The following is a 16,367-nucleotide window of genomic DNA, read 5'->3' as shown; positions in this document are numbered from 1 at the left end:
CAAAAAGATAACCCTCCAAACACTTGAAAATTGTAAATTATTGGATTAAAAAGAAAATCAATGAATTAAAAACGAACCACAAATATTTCAAGATGTTTGTGGCTAAGACAATAATTGGGGAAAATGTATATAGCCTTATAATGAATTAGGAAAAAATGAAACTAAGTGACCTAATATGCACTGAAAAAACTAGAAAAAGAATAAAGAGTAAGCAGAAGACATGCACTTAAAGGTAATAAACAGGATCAGCAAGGTAGCAGAATGTAAGACCAAAAACTGATTGTCTTTTTATAGATCAGCAAAGAACAACCTAAGAATGAAATTAAGTAAACAATTTTATTTACAATAGCATCAAACAGAATAAAATACTTAGGAAAAAAATTTAATAAACATTAAGACTCGTACACTGGAAACTATCAAACACTGTTAAGAGACAAAAAAGATGGAAAAATTTGCATCTTACTTAATCAGGGGCACCTGGGTGGTTCAGTTGGTTAAGCATTGACTCTTGATTTGGGTTCAGGTCATGATCTCGCGGTTTGTGGGACTGAGCCCTATGTCAGGCTCTGTGCTGATGGTGCAGAGCCTGCTTCAGATTCTCTCTCTCCCTCTCTCTTTGCCCCTCCCCTGCTTGCACTCTCTCTCTCTCTCAAAATAAATAAAGGAAGAAAATTAAAAAAAAAATAAAGATGGTGGGAATGCAAGCTGGTGCAGCCACTCTGGAAAACAGTATGAAGGTTCCTCAAAAAACTAAAAATAGAACTACCCTATGACCCAGCAATTGCACTACTAGGCATTTATCCAAGGGATACAGGTGTGCTGTTTCGAAGGGACACATGCACCCCCATGTTTATAGCAGCACTATCAACAATAGCCAAAGTATGGTAAGAGCCCAAATGTCCATAGATGGATGAATAAAGAAAATGTGGTGTGTTACACACCACATTTTCTTTATTCATCCATCTTTATATATATATATACCATGGAGTATTATTCAGCAATCAAAAGGAATGAAACCTTGCCATTTGCAACTATGTGGATGGAACTGGAGAGTATTATGCTAAGTGAAATTAGTCAGAGAAAGACAAAAATCATATGACGTCATTCATATGAGGACTTTAAGAGACAAAACAGATGAACATAAGGGAAGAGAAACAAAACTAATATAAAAGCAGGGAGGGGGACAAAACAGAAGAGACTCATAAATATGGAGAACAAACTGAGGGTTACTGGAGGGTTTGTGGGAGGGGGATGGGCTAAATGGATAAGGGGCACTAAGGAATCTACTCCTGAAATCATTGTTGCACTATATGCTAACTAATTTGGAGGTAAAATTTAAAAAAGAAAAAAAATTTTTTTGAAAAAAAGGAAGATGGGAAAAATATTGTGTTCATTGATGGGAAGACTTAATATTGTTAACACAGCAACACTTCCAAAATTGATCCACAAATTTAACACAATCCCTATAAAAATTCCAATGATCTTTTTTCTTCTCCTTCTCCTTCTTGTTTTTTCAATTTAAATTCAAGTTAGTTAACACAGAGTGCAGTTTTGGCTTCAGGAGCAGAACCCAGTGATTCATCTCTTACATATAACATCCAGTGCTCATCCCAAAAAGCACCCTCTTTAATACCTATCACCAGTCTCTCTTTCTCATTGCACAAATTGGTGTGCTGATTCTCGGGGCGCCTGGGTGGCTCAGTCGGTTAAGTGTCCGACTTCAGCTCAGGTCACGATCTCGCAGTCCGCGAGTTCGAGCCCCGCGTCGGGCTCTGGGCTGATGGCTCAGAGCCCGGACCCTGCTTCCGATTCTGTGTCTCCCTCTCTCTCTGACCCTCCCCCGTTCATGCTCTGTCTCCCTCTGTCTCAAAAATAAATAAACGTTAAAAAAAATAAAAAAATTAAAAAAAAAACAAATTGGTATGCTGATTCTAAATTCATATGAAAAAATCCAGAATACCCAAAAACATCTTGAATGGAGTATTCACACTTCTGATTTCAAAACTTGCTGTAAAATTACATTAACCCAAACTGTATGGTATACTGGTGTAAAGACAGAAATATAGATCACTGGAACAGAATTGAGAGTCCAGAAATACACCCTTATATTTATAGTCAATTAATTTTTGACAATACACTGGACAAAGGCAAAGAAAGAAAGAAAGAAAGAAAGAAAGAAAGAAAGAAAGAAAGAAAGAAAGAAAAAGAAAAACATGGACAATAACAACAGTTGGCAAGGATGGAGAAATTGGAACCTTCAACTGGGTTCCAATTAGAAACTGGGAATTTAAAATGGTGCAGCTGCTTTGGAAACAGTTATGGTAATGCCTCAAAAAGTTCCCGTATAACCCCATTCTACTCCTAAGCATATATGCAAGATAAATAAAAACACATATGCCCACACAAAAACATGTTCATGAAGGTTCATAGGACTATTATTCATAAGAGCCAAAAAGTGGAAAAACATTACACGATGCCTATCAACTGATAAGTAGGTAAACAAAACAGTACACATACAATGAAGTTGTGATTCAGCAATAAAAAGGAATGAAATAATACATGCTACAACACTGATGACCCTTGAAAATGTTATGCTAAGTGAAAGAAGCCAGACACAAAAGGCCTCATATATGATTCTATTTACGTGAAACTCCAGAAGAAGTAAAACCATGCAGAGAAAATATACTAGAGGCTACCAGGGTTCAGTGAGAGGGAAAAATAGAGTGACTGTTTACAGGAATGGAGTTTTTGGGGAGAAAGGTGATGAAATGTTCTAGACAGTGTTCTAGATAATGGTGATCATCACACAACCTTGTGTCTATATTAAAAAATGTTGGATTGTACACTTGAAGAAGAAGATGTGAGAAAATATTAAGACAAATTTTTCCTCTACAATGTATATATAAATTATAATATGGTCCTTAACCAATAATGCATTAATGCATTAATAGAAACAAAGGTAGAATTTAATGTAATAAAAAGGCAGAAGATAACAGATGAAATCAATCTAAGAACTAGGCCTTTTTTTTTTTTTTTTTTTTAATAAGAGACTGTGCCAGTGTGGGAGGGGCAGAGAGAGGAATTTTTTTTTTTTTAATTTACATCCAAGTTAGTCAGCATATAATGCAATAATGATTTCAAGAGTAGGACCCAGTGATTCATCCCCTACATAAAACACCCAGTGCTCATCCCAGCAGGTGTCCTCCTTAATGTCCCTTGCCCATTTAGCCCATCCCTCCCCACCCAAAACCCCTCCAGCAACCCTGTTTGTTCTCTGTATTTAAGAGTCTCTTGTGTTTTGTCCCCCTCCCTGTTTTTATATTATTTTTGCTTCCCTTCCCTTATGTTCATCTGTTTTGTATCTTAAAATCCACATATGAGAGAAGTCATATATTTGTCTTTCTTTAATTTTGCTTAACATAATACACTCTATTTCCATCCACGTTGTTGCAAATGGCAGGATTTCATTCTTCTTGATTGCCAAATAATACTCATAATACTCCATCGTGTGTGTGTGTATGTATATATATGTATATGTGTGTGTGTGTATACACACCATATCTTCTTTATCCATTCATCCATTGGTGGACATTTGGGCTCTTTCTATACTTTGGCCATTGTCGCTAGTGCTGCTATAAACATTGGGGTGCATGTGCCCCTTCAAAACAGCACACCTGTATCCCTTGGATAAATACCTAGTAGTGCAATTGCTGGGTTGTAGGGCAGTTCTAGTTTTAATTTTTTTGAGGAACCTCCATACTGTTTTCCAGAGTGGCTGCACCAGTTTGCATTCCCACCAGCAGTTCAAAAGGGTGCCTCTTTCTCCACATCCTCACCAACATGTTATTGCCCAAGTTGTTAATTTTGGCCATTCTGACAGGTGTGAAGTGGTATCTAATTGTGGTTTTGATTTGTATTTCCCTGATGGTGAGTGGTGCTGTGAGCATCTTTTCATGTGTCTGTTAGCCATCTTGGTGTTTTCTTTGGAAAAGTTTCTATTCATGTCTTTTGCCCATTTATTCATTGGATTTTTTTTTTTGGGTGTTGAGTTTGGTAAGTTCTTTATAGATTTTTGGATACTAATCCTTTATCTGATATGTCATATGCAAATATCTTCTCCTATTCTGTCAGTTGCCTTTTAGTTTTGCTGTTTCCTTTGCTGTGCAGAAGCTTTTTATCTTGATGAGGTGGTCCCAGTAGTTCATTTTTGTATTTGTTTCCCTTGCCTCCAGAGACATGTTGAGTAAGAAGTTGCTCTGGCTGAGGTCAGAGAGGTTACTGCCTGTCTTCTCCTCCAGGATTTTTTTTTTTTTTTAATTTTTTTTTAACATTTATTTATTTTTGAGACAGAGAGAGACAGAGCATGAACGGGGGAGGGTCAGAGAGAGGGAGACACAGAATCTGAAACAGGCTCCAGGCTCTGAGCTGTCAGCACAGAGCCCGACGTGGGGCTCGAACTCACGAACTGCGAGACCATGACCTGAGCTGAAGTCGGACGCTTAACCGACTGAGCCATCCAGGCGCCCCGTCTCCTCCAGGATTTTGATGGCTTTCTGTCTAGCATTTAAGTCTTTCATCCATTTTGAGTTTATTTTTGTGTGTGGTGTAAGAAAGTGGTCCAGGTTCATTTTTCTGCATGTCATTGCCCAGTTTTCCCAACACCATTTGCTGAAGAGATTCTTTATTCTATTGGATATTCTTTCCTGCTTTGTCAAAGATTAGCTGGCCATACATTTGGGAGTCCATTTCTGGATTCTCTAGTCTGTTCCACTGATCTATGTGTCTGTTTTTGCGCCAGTACCTTACGGTCTTGATGATTACAGCTTTTTAATACATCTTGAAGTCTGGAATTATGATGCCTCCAGCTTTGGTTTTCTTTTTCAGGATTGCTTTGGCTATTTGGAGCCTTTTCTAGTTCCATACAAATTTTAGGATTGTTTGTTCTAGCTGTGAAGCATGTTGTGTTATTTTGATAAGGATTGCATTAAACATGTAGATTGTTTTGTGTAGTATTGACATTTTAACAATATTTATATTCCAATCCATGAGCAGGGAATATTTTTCAATTTTTTGTGTGTCATCTTCAATTTCTTTCTTAGGTTTTTATGTTTTTTTAGTGTATAGATTTTTCACCTCTTTGGTTAGGTTTATTCCTAGGTATTTTATGGGTTTTGGTGCAATTGTAAATGGGATCAATTCTTTGATTTCTCTTTCTGCTGCTTCTTCATATTGGTGATTGTAAATTCAACTTCAATTTTATATCCTGCGACTTTGCTAAATTCATGGATCAGTTCTAGCAGTTTTTTGGTGGAATCTTTTGAATTTTCCATATGATGTCTGTGAAGAGTGAAAGTTTGACTTCCTCCTTGCTGATTTATATGCCTTTTATTTCTTTGTGTGGTCAGACTGCTGGAGCTAGAACTTCCAATACTGTGCTGAATAGCAGTGGTGAGAGTGGATATCCTTGTCGTGTTCCTGGCCATAGGGGGAAAGTCTCAGTTTTTCCCCATTGAGGATGATATTAGCAGTGGGTGTTTCATATATGGCTTTTATGATCTTGAAGTATGACCCTTTTATCTGTACTTTCTTGGAGGTTTTTATCAAGATACTGTATTTTGTCAAATACCTTCTCTGCATCTATTGAGAGGATCATGTGGTTCTTACTCTTTCTTTTATTTATGTAATGTATTACATTGATTGTTTTGCGGATACTGAACCAGCCCTACACCCCAGCTATAAATCCCACTTGATTGTGGTGAGTAATTCTTCTAATGTACAGTTGGATCCGGTTGGCTAGTATCTTGTTGAGGATTTTGCATCCATGTTCATCAGAGAAATTGGGTCTGTAGTTCTTCTGTAGTTCTTTTTAGTGGGGTCTGGTTTTGGAATCAACATAATGTTGGCCTTATAGAATGAGTTTGCAAGTTTTCCTCCCATTTCTATTTTTTGGAACAGCTTCAAAAAGATAGGTATAACTCTTCTTTAAATATTTGGTAGAATTCCCCTGGAAAGCCATCCGGCCCTGGACTCTTATTTTCTGGAAGAGTTTTGATTACTAATTCAATTTCTTTACTGGTTATGGGTCTGTTCAAATTTTCTATTTCTTCCTGTTTCAGTTTTGGTAGTTCATATGTTTCTAGGAATTTGTCCATTTCATCCAGACTGCTTAATTTATTGGCATATAATTGTTCATTATATTCTTATTGTTTGTATTTCTGCAGTGCTGGCTGTGATCTCTCCTCTTTCATTCTTGATTTTATTTATTTGGGTCCTTTCCCTTTTCTTTCTGATCAAACTGGCTAAGGGTTTATCAATTTTGTTAATTCTTTCAAAGAATCAGCTCCTGGTTTCATTGATCTGGTTTTTTGTTTGTTTTTAATTTCAAAAGCATTGATTTCTGCTGTAATCTGTATTATTTCCTGTCTTCTGCTGTTTTAGGGTTTTACTCGCTATTCTTTTTGCAGCTCTTTAAGGTGTTAGGTTAGGTTATGTATCTGAGACCTTTCTCCCTTCTTTAGGAAGGCCTGGATTGCTATATACTTCCCTCTTATGACTACCTTTGCTGCATCCCAGAGGTTTTGGGCTATGGTGTTATCATTTTCATTGGCTTCCATGCACTTTTTAATCTCCTCTTTAACTTCTTGGTTAACCCATTCATTCTTTAGTAGGAGGTTCGTTAATCTCCAAGTATTGTCTTTCCAATTTTTTTCTTATAGCTGATTTTGAGTTTCACAGTGTTGTGATCCGAACAGTATGATCTTGATTTTTTTGTACTTACGGAGGGCTGATTTGTGTCCCAATATGTGATCTATTCTGGAGAATGTTCCATGTGCACTAGAGAAGAATGTGTATTCTGCTGCTTTAGAATGAAATATTCCGAATATATCTGTTAAGTCCATCCAGTCCAGTGTGTCACTCAAAACCATTGTTTCCTTGTTGATTTTCTGCTTAGATGATCTGTCCGTTGCTGTAAGTGGGGTGTTGAAGTCCCCTACTATTATGGTATTATTATCAATGAGTTTCTTTATGTTTGTGATTAACTGATTTATATATTTGGGTGCTCCTACCTTGGAGGCATAAATGTTTAAAACTGTTAGATCTTCTTAGTGGATAGACCCCTTAATTATGATATAATGCCCTTCTTTATCTCTTGTCACAGTCTTAATTTTAAAATCTAGATCATCTGATAAAAGTATGGCTACTCCAGCTTTCTTTTGACGACCATTAGCATGATAGATGGTTCTCTGTCCCCTTACTTTCAATCTGAAGATGTCTTTAGGTCTAAAATGGGTCTCTTGCAAACAGCATACAGGTGGATCTTGTCTTCTTATCCATTCTGACACCCTATGTCTTTTGATTGGAACGTTTAGTCCATTGACATATAGAGTGAGTACTGAAAGATACAAATTTATTGCCATTGTGTTGCCTGTAGAGTTGGAAGTTTTTGGTGTGTTCTCTGGTCCTTTCTAGTCTTTGTTGCTTTTGGTCTTTTTTGTTTTGTTTTGTCTTTTCTGAGAGGGAGAGAGAATCTTAAGCAGGCTCCACTCCCAGTGTGGAGCCCAAAGCAGGGCTCAGGGCTCAATCTCACAATCGTGAGATCATGTCCTGAGCCAAGATCAAGAGTCAGATGCTTAACTGACTAAGCCACACAGGAACCCCAGAACTAGGGCTTTGAAGAGAGAAATAAAATGGACAAATCTCTAGCAAGTCAAATCAAAGGACAAAATAAGGAAACACATGTAAGTGAAAAAGTTAACACCCTGTATTCAGAGGACTCTTTAAAATTTAAGAGATCAGAATAAGTGAAATATACCAACAAATTTAAGTATCTAATAAAATGAGTAATTTTCTAGGAAAATTAATTATGGAAACTGGTTTAAGGAGGAGAAATATGAGACCAATAAATACAGAGAAATTACAAAGGCTCTTAAAGTTGTTTCCCTGAAAGAACTACTAAATGGTTTTATGAATGAGTTTCATTAAACTTTTAAGGAGCAGATAAGATGTTATTTTAACAATTTCACAGAATAGAAAAGGACAAAACTTCTGAATTTCTTCAGTGGCATAAAACTGGAATTCAAATTGGTTAAGGATAATGTAACAAAAATACAACTCGATTTTACTTATGGCTACCATAGTCAAGAATCCTAAGTAAAATATTAGTGAACTGAATACTGATATTCAGTGTATTAAGAACAATTACAAATAACCAAAACCTAGTAGGATTCATCTACTATTTCAAGAATGGTCAACATTAGATACAGAATGTAATTCTCTAAGTTAACAAAGTAATGGGAAAAACAGTGTGATCATTTTGCCAGATGCCCAAAAAAGCATAATTCTATACAACTTCTTCATAAACAAAAAACAACCTCTTAGGAGAAAAAGAGGTAGTTTGGTATAATGGTCAAAGGCATAGTCTCTGAGGTTTAAGCTCTTTGCTCTGCCAATTACCACTGAAATTCTGACAATACTGTTTAATGCCCTGTGCCTCTGTTTATCTATCTGTAAATTGAGGATAAAAACAACTTGCCTCAGAGTTGCTGTTGGGATGTGACTTATGAATGATATCCGGCACATAGTAAACAGTGGTACTTACTGTACATAGTAATTATTAACAATAGAAGGATGTATCATTTACAAAAAATTTTTTAATGCTTATTTATTTTTGAGAGAGAGAGAGACAGAATGTGAGCAGGGGAGGGGCAGAGAAAGGGAGACACAGAATCTGAAGCAGGCTCCAGGCTCTGAGTTGTCAACACAAAGCCCAACACAGGGCTCAAACTCATGCACCATGAGATCATGACCTGAGCCGAAGTCAGAAGCTAAACTGACTGACCCATCTAGGTGCCCCAGATGTATCTTTAAAAAAAAAAAAGTTTATTTATTTTGAGAGAGAGTGAGTGAGGAGAGAGTGAGTGAGCACAAGCAAGGGAGGAGCAGAGAGAAGTGGGGAGACAGAATCCCAAGCAAGTCAGTGCAGAGCCTGATGCAGCCCTGATCCCATGAACCTGTGAGCTTATGACCTGAGCCGCAGTCAAGAGCTGGGTGTTCAACCAACTGAGCCATCCAGGCAACCCTGAAGGATGTCTTTTAATTTAGTAAAAACTACTTATTAAAACAAATAGCAAAGTTTGTACTTGAGTAAAAAGGAATTTCTAAACAGAATTCAAAACATAATAAAAATTCTACTACTGCTATTAGTTAATATAGTTTTGAGGTCCTAGCCTACCTAGATGGTGCAAAATGAAAAGTAAATAAGCAATAAAGGAATAAACTGATTATTTGCTGATAATACAATCTACTTAAAAATTCTAGATAATTGACTGAAAACCTTACGGCTTTAAAATTTTCACTAAGTGGGCTAAATACAAGACAAACATGTAAAAACAATAGTCCTCCTACTATGACAAATAATTAGAAAATATTATGGAGGGGAAAGAGATCCCATTCCCAATAGCAACCTAAGTTATAACCTATCTGGAAATAAATATAACAAGACAGATACAGAACTTACACGAAGAAAACTAAAACTATGAAATGACCAAAATAAATAGGAGAAATACCACATTCCCAGATGTTAATGTTTTAAAACTGAAAATATGTCAATTTTCCAAATTAAGTGTTATTAAACACACGAAATAATGCAATTTCAGTCAAAATCTTTTTCTGGAAGAGTAAATGTGCAAGAACCATCAAGAATATTTTGAAAACAAAACCAAAATGAAGGCAAATAATTACTGTACTACAAACTGTGAAACTACAGTAGTTAATAACACAACAAATATTCAGTTGAACAATATCAAACTGCTGTTCTTGCAGGTCAAAAACAGTTGCATGTTGGCAATTTCATATGACTCAACCCCTATGAATGAATTTAAAAACAGAATCACGCAAATATGGGAATTTGGGTCTGTTAATAAAGGATGCACTAAATATTATTGAATGAACTAGATTCTTCAAAAAACATGTTTTTTGGGGGGGGGAATCAATGAACTTACCTCACACATCATCATGAAAAACAAATTATATTTGTTATAATGATACAAACATTGAAAAGTCAAAAAAAAAAAAATACCATAAGAAAACAAGGGTCATTTTTATAAACCTGGAGTTGAAAAGGCCTTCCAAATAAAAACATTAAGCCCCAAACCCATGAATACTATTAATAGACCTAAAATTAAAAATGTAAAACTTTTGTTTAGCAGAAAAAGACAAAACAGTGACAACAGGAGAGAAGTATTTGCAAAAATATAACAAAAACTTTTTGCAAAACTCTATCCAAAAAGCATTATTTCTTCTGTTGGTTTTAGATTGTCATTTCCTCGACAACTAGATGAGACTGAGTATCCGTTGAGATGTATAGTGTCCATTTGTATTTTTTCTTATGTTAACAGCCTAATCATAACTTTTACTCATTTTTCAAGATAATTTTTTTTTAGTTTTTTAATGTTTTATTTATTTTTGAGAGAGACTGAGACAGTGAAAGCAGGGGAGGGGCAGAGAGAGAGGGAGACACAGCCTCTAGGCTCCAAGCTGTCAGCACAGAGCCCAATGTGGGGCTCAAACCCACAAACTGTGAGATCATGACCTGAACTGAAGCCAGATGCTTAACCAACTGAGCCACCCAGATGCCCCCTTTTACAATCCTTTTTCTATTGAACTGTCATGATTATTTTAGGAGAATTCTATGCATTTGGCAATCATCCTCTCTCCTACTCATCTCTACCGGATTACTGCCATCAGTATCTAGCATTAATATACCCCATTTTAATAAACACACACATAGCACAGAAATAAATGCTCACATATATGGTCAAATGATTTTGTCTTTCTTTTTTTTTAATGTAATCTCTACACCCAATGTGGGGCTCAAACTTAAAACCTGAGATCAAGAATCACATGCTCTACTGGGGCACCTGGGTGGCTCAGTTGGCTAAGCATCCAACTTTGGCTCATGTCATAATCTCCCAGTTTGTGAGTTTGAGCCCTTTGTCGGGCTCTGTGCTGACTGCTCAGAGCCTGGAGCCTGCTTTGGATTCTATGTCTCCCTCTCTCTCTGCTCCTCCCCACTCATGCTCTCTGTCTCTTAAAAATAAATAAACATAAAAAAATTTTTTTTAAATGAAAAAACAGAAAGGCGGGGGACTAGGTGGCTCAGCCGGTTGAGCATCCAACTTCGGCTTAGGTCATGATCTCATGGTTCATGGGTTCGAGCCCCGCCTCAGGCTCTGTGTTGACAGCTCGGAGTCTGGAGCCTGCTTCAGATTCTGTGTCTCTATCTCTCTCTCTTTGCCCTTCTCCCGCTCACACTGTCTCTCTCTCTCAAAAACAAATAAACATTAAAAAAAAAAAAAAAAAAAAAAAAAAAGAATCACATGCTTTATTGACTGAGCCAGCCAGTGCCCCTCTAATCATTTTCAACAAGGGTATCAACATCATTCAGTGATGAGATGAAAATCTTTTCAGCAAATGGTGCTAGGAAAGCTGATACATTTGGACCCTTACCTATATCATATACAAAATTAATTAACAATAGATCAAAGACATTTATAAATGTAAAATCTAAAACTACAAAACTCTTACAAGAAAACATAGGGGAAAGCTTAACATCAGGTTCAGCAATGCTTTTTTTCTTTTCTGCAATGCTTTTTTGAAATAGGACACCAAAAGCACAGGCAACAAAAGAGAAAGAAAAAGATAAATTGGACTTGAGCAAAATTAAAAACTTTTACTGTCAAAGGATACCATCAACAAAGTGAAAAGGGAACCCACAGTTTAGGAAAAAATATTTGCAAATTATATTATGGGATCAGAGATTAATATCCAGAATACAGAGAACTCTTGAAACTCAAAACTAAAAAGCCAACCCAGGGTGCCTGGCTGGCTCAGCTGGTAAAGCATGCAACTCTTGATCTCAGGTTTTAAGTTTGAACCCCACATTAGGTACAGAGATTACTTAAAAATAAAATCTTTAAAAAAACAACACCCCCCCCAAACAAAAACTCATTTCAAAAATGGGCAAAGGATCTGAACAGACATTTCTTTAATGAAATGAAAAAATATATAAATGGCTAATAAACACTTTTAAAAATGTTCAACATCACTAATAAATGTGAATCAAAAGCACAGTAAGACAACAAGATACCATTTCACACCCATTAATATGGCTATTATCAAAAACAAAACAAAAAACAGAAAAGAGTAAATGATGGGGAAGATGTGAACAAACTAGAACGCTTGTGCACTATTTATTAGGTAGGAATGTAAAATGGTGCAACCTCTATGGAAAACACTATGGCAGTTCCTCAAAAAATTAAAAAGCAAATTACCATATGATCCAGCAATTCTACTTTTGGGTATATATGTCCAGAAAAATAGAAAGCAGGGTCTTGAAGAACACCCATCCTCAGAGTTGCATTATTTGAAACAGCCAAAAAGTAGATGTCAACCCCTGTCCATCAGAGGATGAATGGATAAATGAAATGTGGTGTATATATATACACAATCAAATATTTTTCCAGGCTTAAAAAGGAATGAACTTCTGACACATGATATAATATTGATGAACCCTGAAGACATTATGTGAAAGTGAAATAAGCCAGACACAAAAAGACAAATACTGTATGAGTTCCACTTATATGAGATATCTAAAATAGTCAAGTTCATAGAAACAGAAAGTGGAATGGTGGTTGATAGGGGTTGGGTGGGTGATGGAAATGGGGAGTTATTATTTAATTGGTACAAAGTTTCAGTTTTACTAGATGAAAAAAGTTCTGTGAATGGACAGTGGTGACGGTTGTACAACAGTATGAAAGGACTTAAGGCTACTGAACTATACACTTAAAAATAGCTAAAATGGTAAATTTTATGTTATGTACATTTTACCACAGTAAAAAAGAAACAGATATAAAAAAAAAAGCATATAGGCTTAGAAAGTGAAAACACAGACAGATAACAGAAAACTCTTTCTTGACTTCACACCCCTTCCAGATACAACCTGATTCATTATGCAACTTCTTGAAGGAGCTGTGCAATAATGCTTCAGTTTCTCACTGGATTTACCCTGCTACACTCCTCAATGGGAATGGTTCTTAAAAGGGCCACCCACACTTCAACTTGACACCTCTCAATGGTATAACCACTCCCACTTCTTTTGCTTCTCAATTTCCTTTATTGGACACCCTTCATTACCATGTCTTTAAATGTTAAAGTGCCCCAGAGCCAAAATTTCTCTTTGCCATTTAAACTCCTTCCATACTTGATCTAATTCACTCCCTGACTTTAAACAATAAATGCCACTGTTGACGCCTAACTAACTGTTTATATCCAGCTTTGACCTCATAAGCTTCATACTTATTTACCATCCATCTACCTACAAGACATTATACTAGGATAACTAATAGACATCTCAATCCTAACAAGTTTAGTTTTGTTTTTTTGGGTTTTTTTGAGAGAGAGACAGAGTACGTGTGGCAGGTGGGAGAGAGTGAGTAGGGGAGAGGTGTAGAGAGAGAGGGAGAAAGAGAGAGAGAGAAAACCCAAGCAGACTCCATGTCCAGAGTGGAGTCCATTGTGTGGCTTGATATTATCACTATGAGATGAACACCTGAGCCAAAATCAAGAGTCAGGCACTTAACCAACTGAGCCACCCAGGTACCCCATTAAACCTAAAATGTTTAAACAAGAATTCCAAATTTCCTGCCACCACCTCCCCCAACTCCTACACCAGCTTTTTCCTTATTTCCTAAATTAATGATAGCATCAGTCACTAAGTTGCTTAGGACAAAAACTTAAATATCATTCTTAGTTTTTTTTCTTTCCCTACAAACTATCCAGCCTTTCCACACCAGGGTTGTGAGTGGAGAACGGAGTCTTCTTGGTCTAAAATATCCATTGTATGTAATGAACTAATTTCTCTCCTATGTATCTAGAATAGTAATAGTTATGAACCACCCTTCGGAGAATTAAGAAAGATAGGAACCCCAGTCAAGAAGGGCTGCTAGAAAATGAGCAAGTCCACTTCTCCACTGCAGTAACTCCAGAATAGGTCACCATATTTCATATACACTCTCAACCCCTTTTAGACCTTGCTCCATACAACAAGCAAAGTAATCTTTGTAAAAGGTAAATCAGATCATAAATGCCACTGCCATCCCCCCACCACCTCGATTTTCATTCTTTAGAGACTTGCTCCTAAAATCAGAATAAAACTCCTATTCAGGTCTTACAAGGCCCTATCTGATCTAGATCCTGCCTACCTCTCTGACTTATCCCCTAGTATTCTCCCTTCTGCTTTGTTTATCATATTCAACCATACTGGTCTTCCTTCAAGTGTTCAAATATGCAGAGCAAATCCTGTATCAGTGAATCCGCATCTTCTGTTCTGTTTACCCTGAAAAATGCTTCCCACAGATCTTTGCATGGCTGCCACCTTCTCAACCTTTAGGTCTCAGTTCAAAAGCTGCCTCCTCAGAGACTTTCTCTTACTTCCCTAACCTAAGCAGCACACTCCTCATCTTCCTATCCCATTCCTGTTTCCTTCACAGCACTTTTTACTAACTGAAATTATCTTTACTTGTCTACACGTTTTAATGTCCAATTTCCACCACATGAATTTATGAATGTAAGATCCAAGAGGTTAAGTATTCTGTCTTGTTTACTGTCCAGCACAGAATATTCAATCAAGAAATATTAGCTCTTTGGGCACCTGGGTGGCTCAGTTGGTTGAGCGTCTGACTTCAGCTCAGGTCACAATCTCACAGTCTGTGAGTTCGAGCCCCGCCTCGGGCTCTGTGCTGACAGCTCAGAGCCTGGAGCCTGCTTCTGATTCTGTGTCTCCCTCTCTCTCTGCCCCTCCCCCGCTCATGCTCTGTCTGCCAAAAATAAATGAACATTAAAAAAAAAAAGAAGTATTAGCTCTATATAGAAAATCTACAGTCAGTTCTGAATGGGAAAAAAGGCTATATGTATTTGTAGTCTTAATTCATTATAAGAGAGGTGTTTAAATATTATTATTTTAAAAATAACCCATCCTCTAGCTTCCCAAATGACACACAGAGAAATGACACTAATAGGATCTTTTCCACTTACAGTTTCGTATGTAACAACCAGCAATTGATGACTTTGCCAAGAGCTCCATTCCCAAATCCTGTAATCTGCCAGAGTTTTCGGTTCCACATGCAGCCAGAGCTGCCTGGTCAGCAGAAAAAAGGCTTGCCTGCATGTCTCCGGAAGCAGCATTGCTGCCTTTGATTTCTGAAAGTGTATTCTTTACATCAGTTTTCATACATCGGACTTCAGCCATTTGAGTTTTGAGTCTTTTTAGCATCTTTAAATCAGAGGGAACTCGCCACATTGCCTGCTGCTTCCTTTGGTCTTTATCTTTTCGAGAATATGATGCTTTAGACAGAAAGTTGTAAGTCATGTTAATAGAGACTTCTATTAAATCGTTCTATCATACAGTCAATATATGCAAACTTGAGGTGTAAAAAGCTAAGGTGCTTTGGTGGAATCAACAATTAAAAGCATGCATTAAATTCCATTAATGAAAATAAAGATAGATCCAAGTATCCTAATTTTATCCATACCTTCAAAGTTAGAGTCTGGATCACAATATAATCACTCAAATCAGAATAGTTACCTAATTCTAAAAGTTTAAAAAAGCTGCCTTATTGCCTGCCTGTGCTTTCTTCTTTATACTTCTCCATTTTTCTCAAATTTCCTATGCTGAGCTTTTATCATCTTCATAACTGACAAAAATGAAAAAAAAAAAAAAGAACCCAAAAACCTAGAATCCAAATTAAGTAGTCAAATCTGCTATACATAGTATATAAAAAATATATATTCCATCTAAGTCTAAGAAGGTTTCCAGTGTAGTTACAGCTATTAAGTGCCATAGAACATAAAATACTTCCCCATCAGTCTTTGCAGCTTCTAAAGTAACAATGTTTTCTCTCTTCCCAGAGAAAGTAGTTGTTTTTCACCCATTCCACTCCTCAAATATTAAAATAGAGGTATAAGTAAGGAAACTACAGACTTTCTACTGCAGAAAGGAAAAAGATATCAATATTTTGAAAATCAAAGAATGTTATGACAGACTCAAAGCAAAAAGAAACCAAGCCTTACCCCCCACCTAAAAAAACAAAACTGGGAGACCAATAGCCACTAAATAGAAAAGAACAAGTCCTTTATTAGCAGGAATGACAGCTGAAACAGCCTGCCTTCTAGTATAGAAGATGAAGTGCTGTAGAAAGTAAACACTATAATGTGTTCGACAGCCAATCCCCCACTTCTACCTTGCAGAAAGGACTCAGATTGTGTTCAGGTATCAGGCAGTAGGCAGCAATGTGCTCAGGGAGGTTAGA

General features: G+C 36.7%; 1 protein-coding gene across 9 annotated transcripts in view; it reads right to left on the bottom strand.

Annotated features, from left to right (window-relative positions):
• Positions 1-16,367, bottom strand: part of TRIM37 (tripartite motif containing 37) — a 146,058-nt gene that overhangs the window by 30,445 nt on the left and 99,246 nt on the right. For all 9 annotated transcript variants that reach the window (XM_042915290.1, XM_042915298.1, XM_042915292.1 and 6 more), the window contains one exon: positions 15,094-15,402. In XM_042915290.1, coding sequence (XP_042771224.1) covers positions 15,094-15,402 — 309 coding nt within the window. The remainder of the gene's footprint in view (positions 1-15,093; positions 15,403-16,367) is intronic.

The sequence above is a fragment of the Panthera leo genome, chromosome E1 (assembly GCF_018350215.1).
Source record: "Panthera leo isolate Ple1 chromosome E1, P.leo_Ple1_pat1.1, whole genome shotgun sequence".
NCBI classification, from domain to species: domain Eukaryota; kingdom Metazoa; phylum Chordata; class Mammalia; order Carnivora; family Felidae; genus Panthera; species Panthera leo.
The sequence above is the reverse complement of the archived record's forward strand: the minus strand, read 5'-3'. Positions and strand labels throughout refer to the sequence as shown.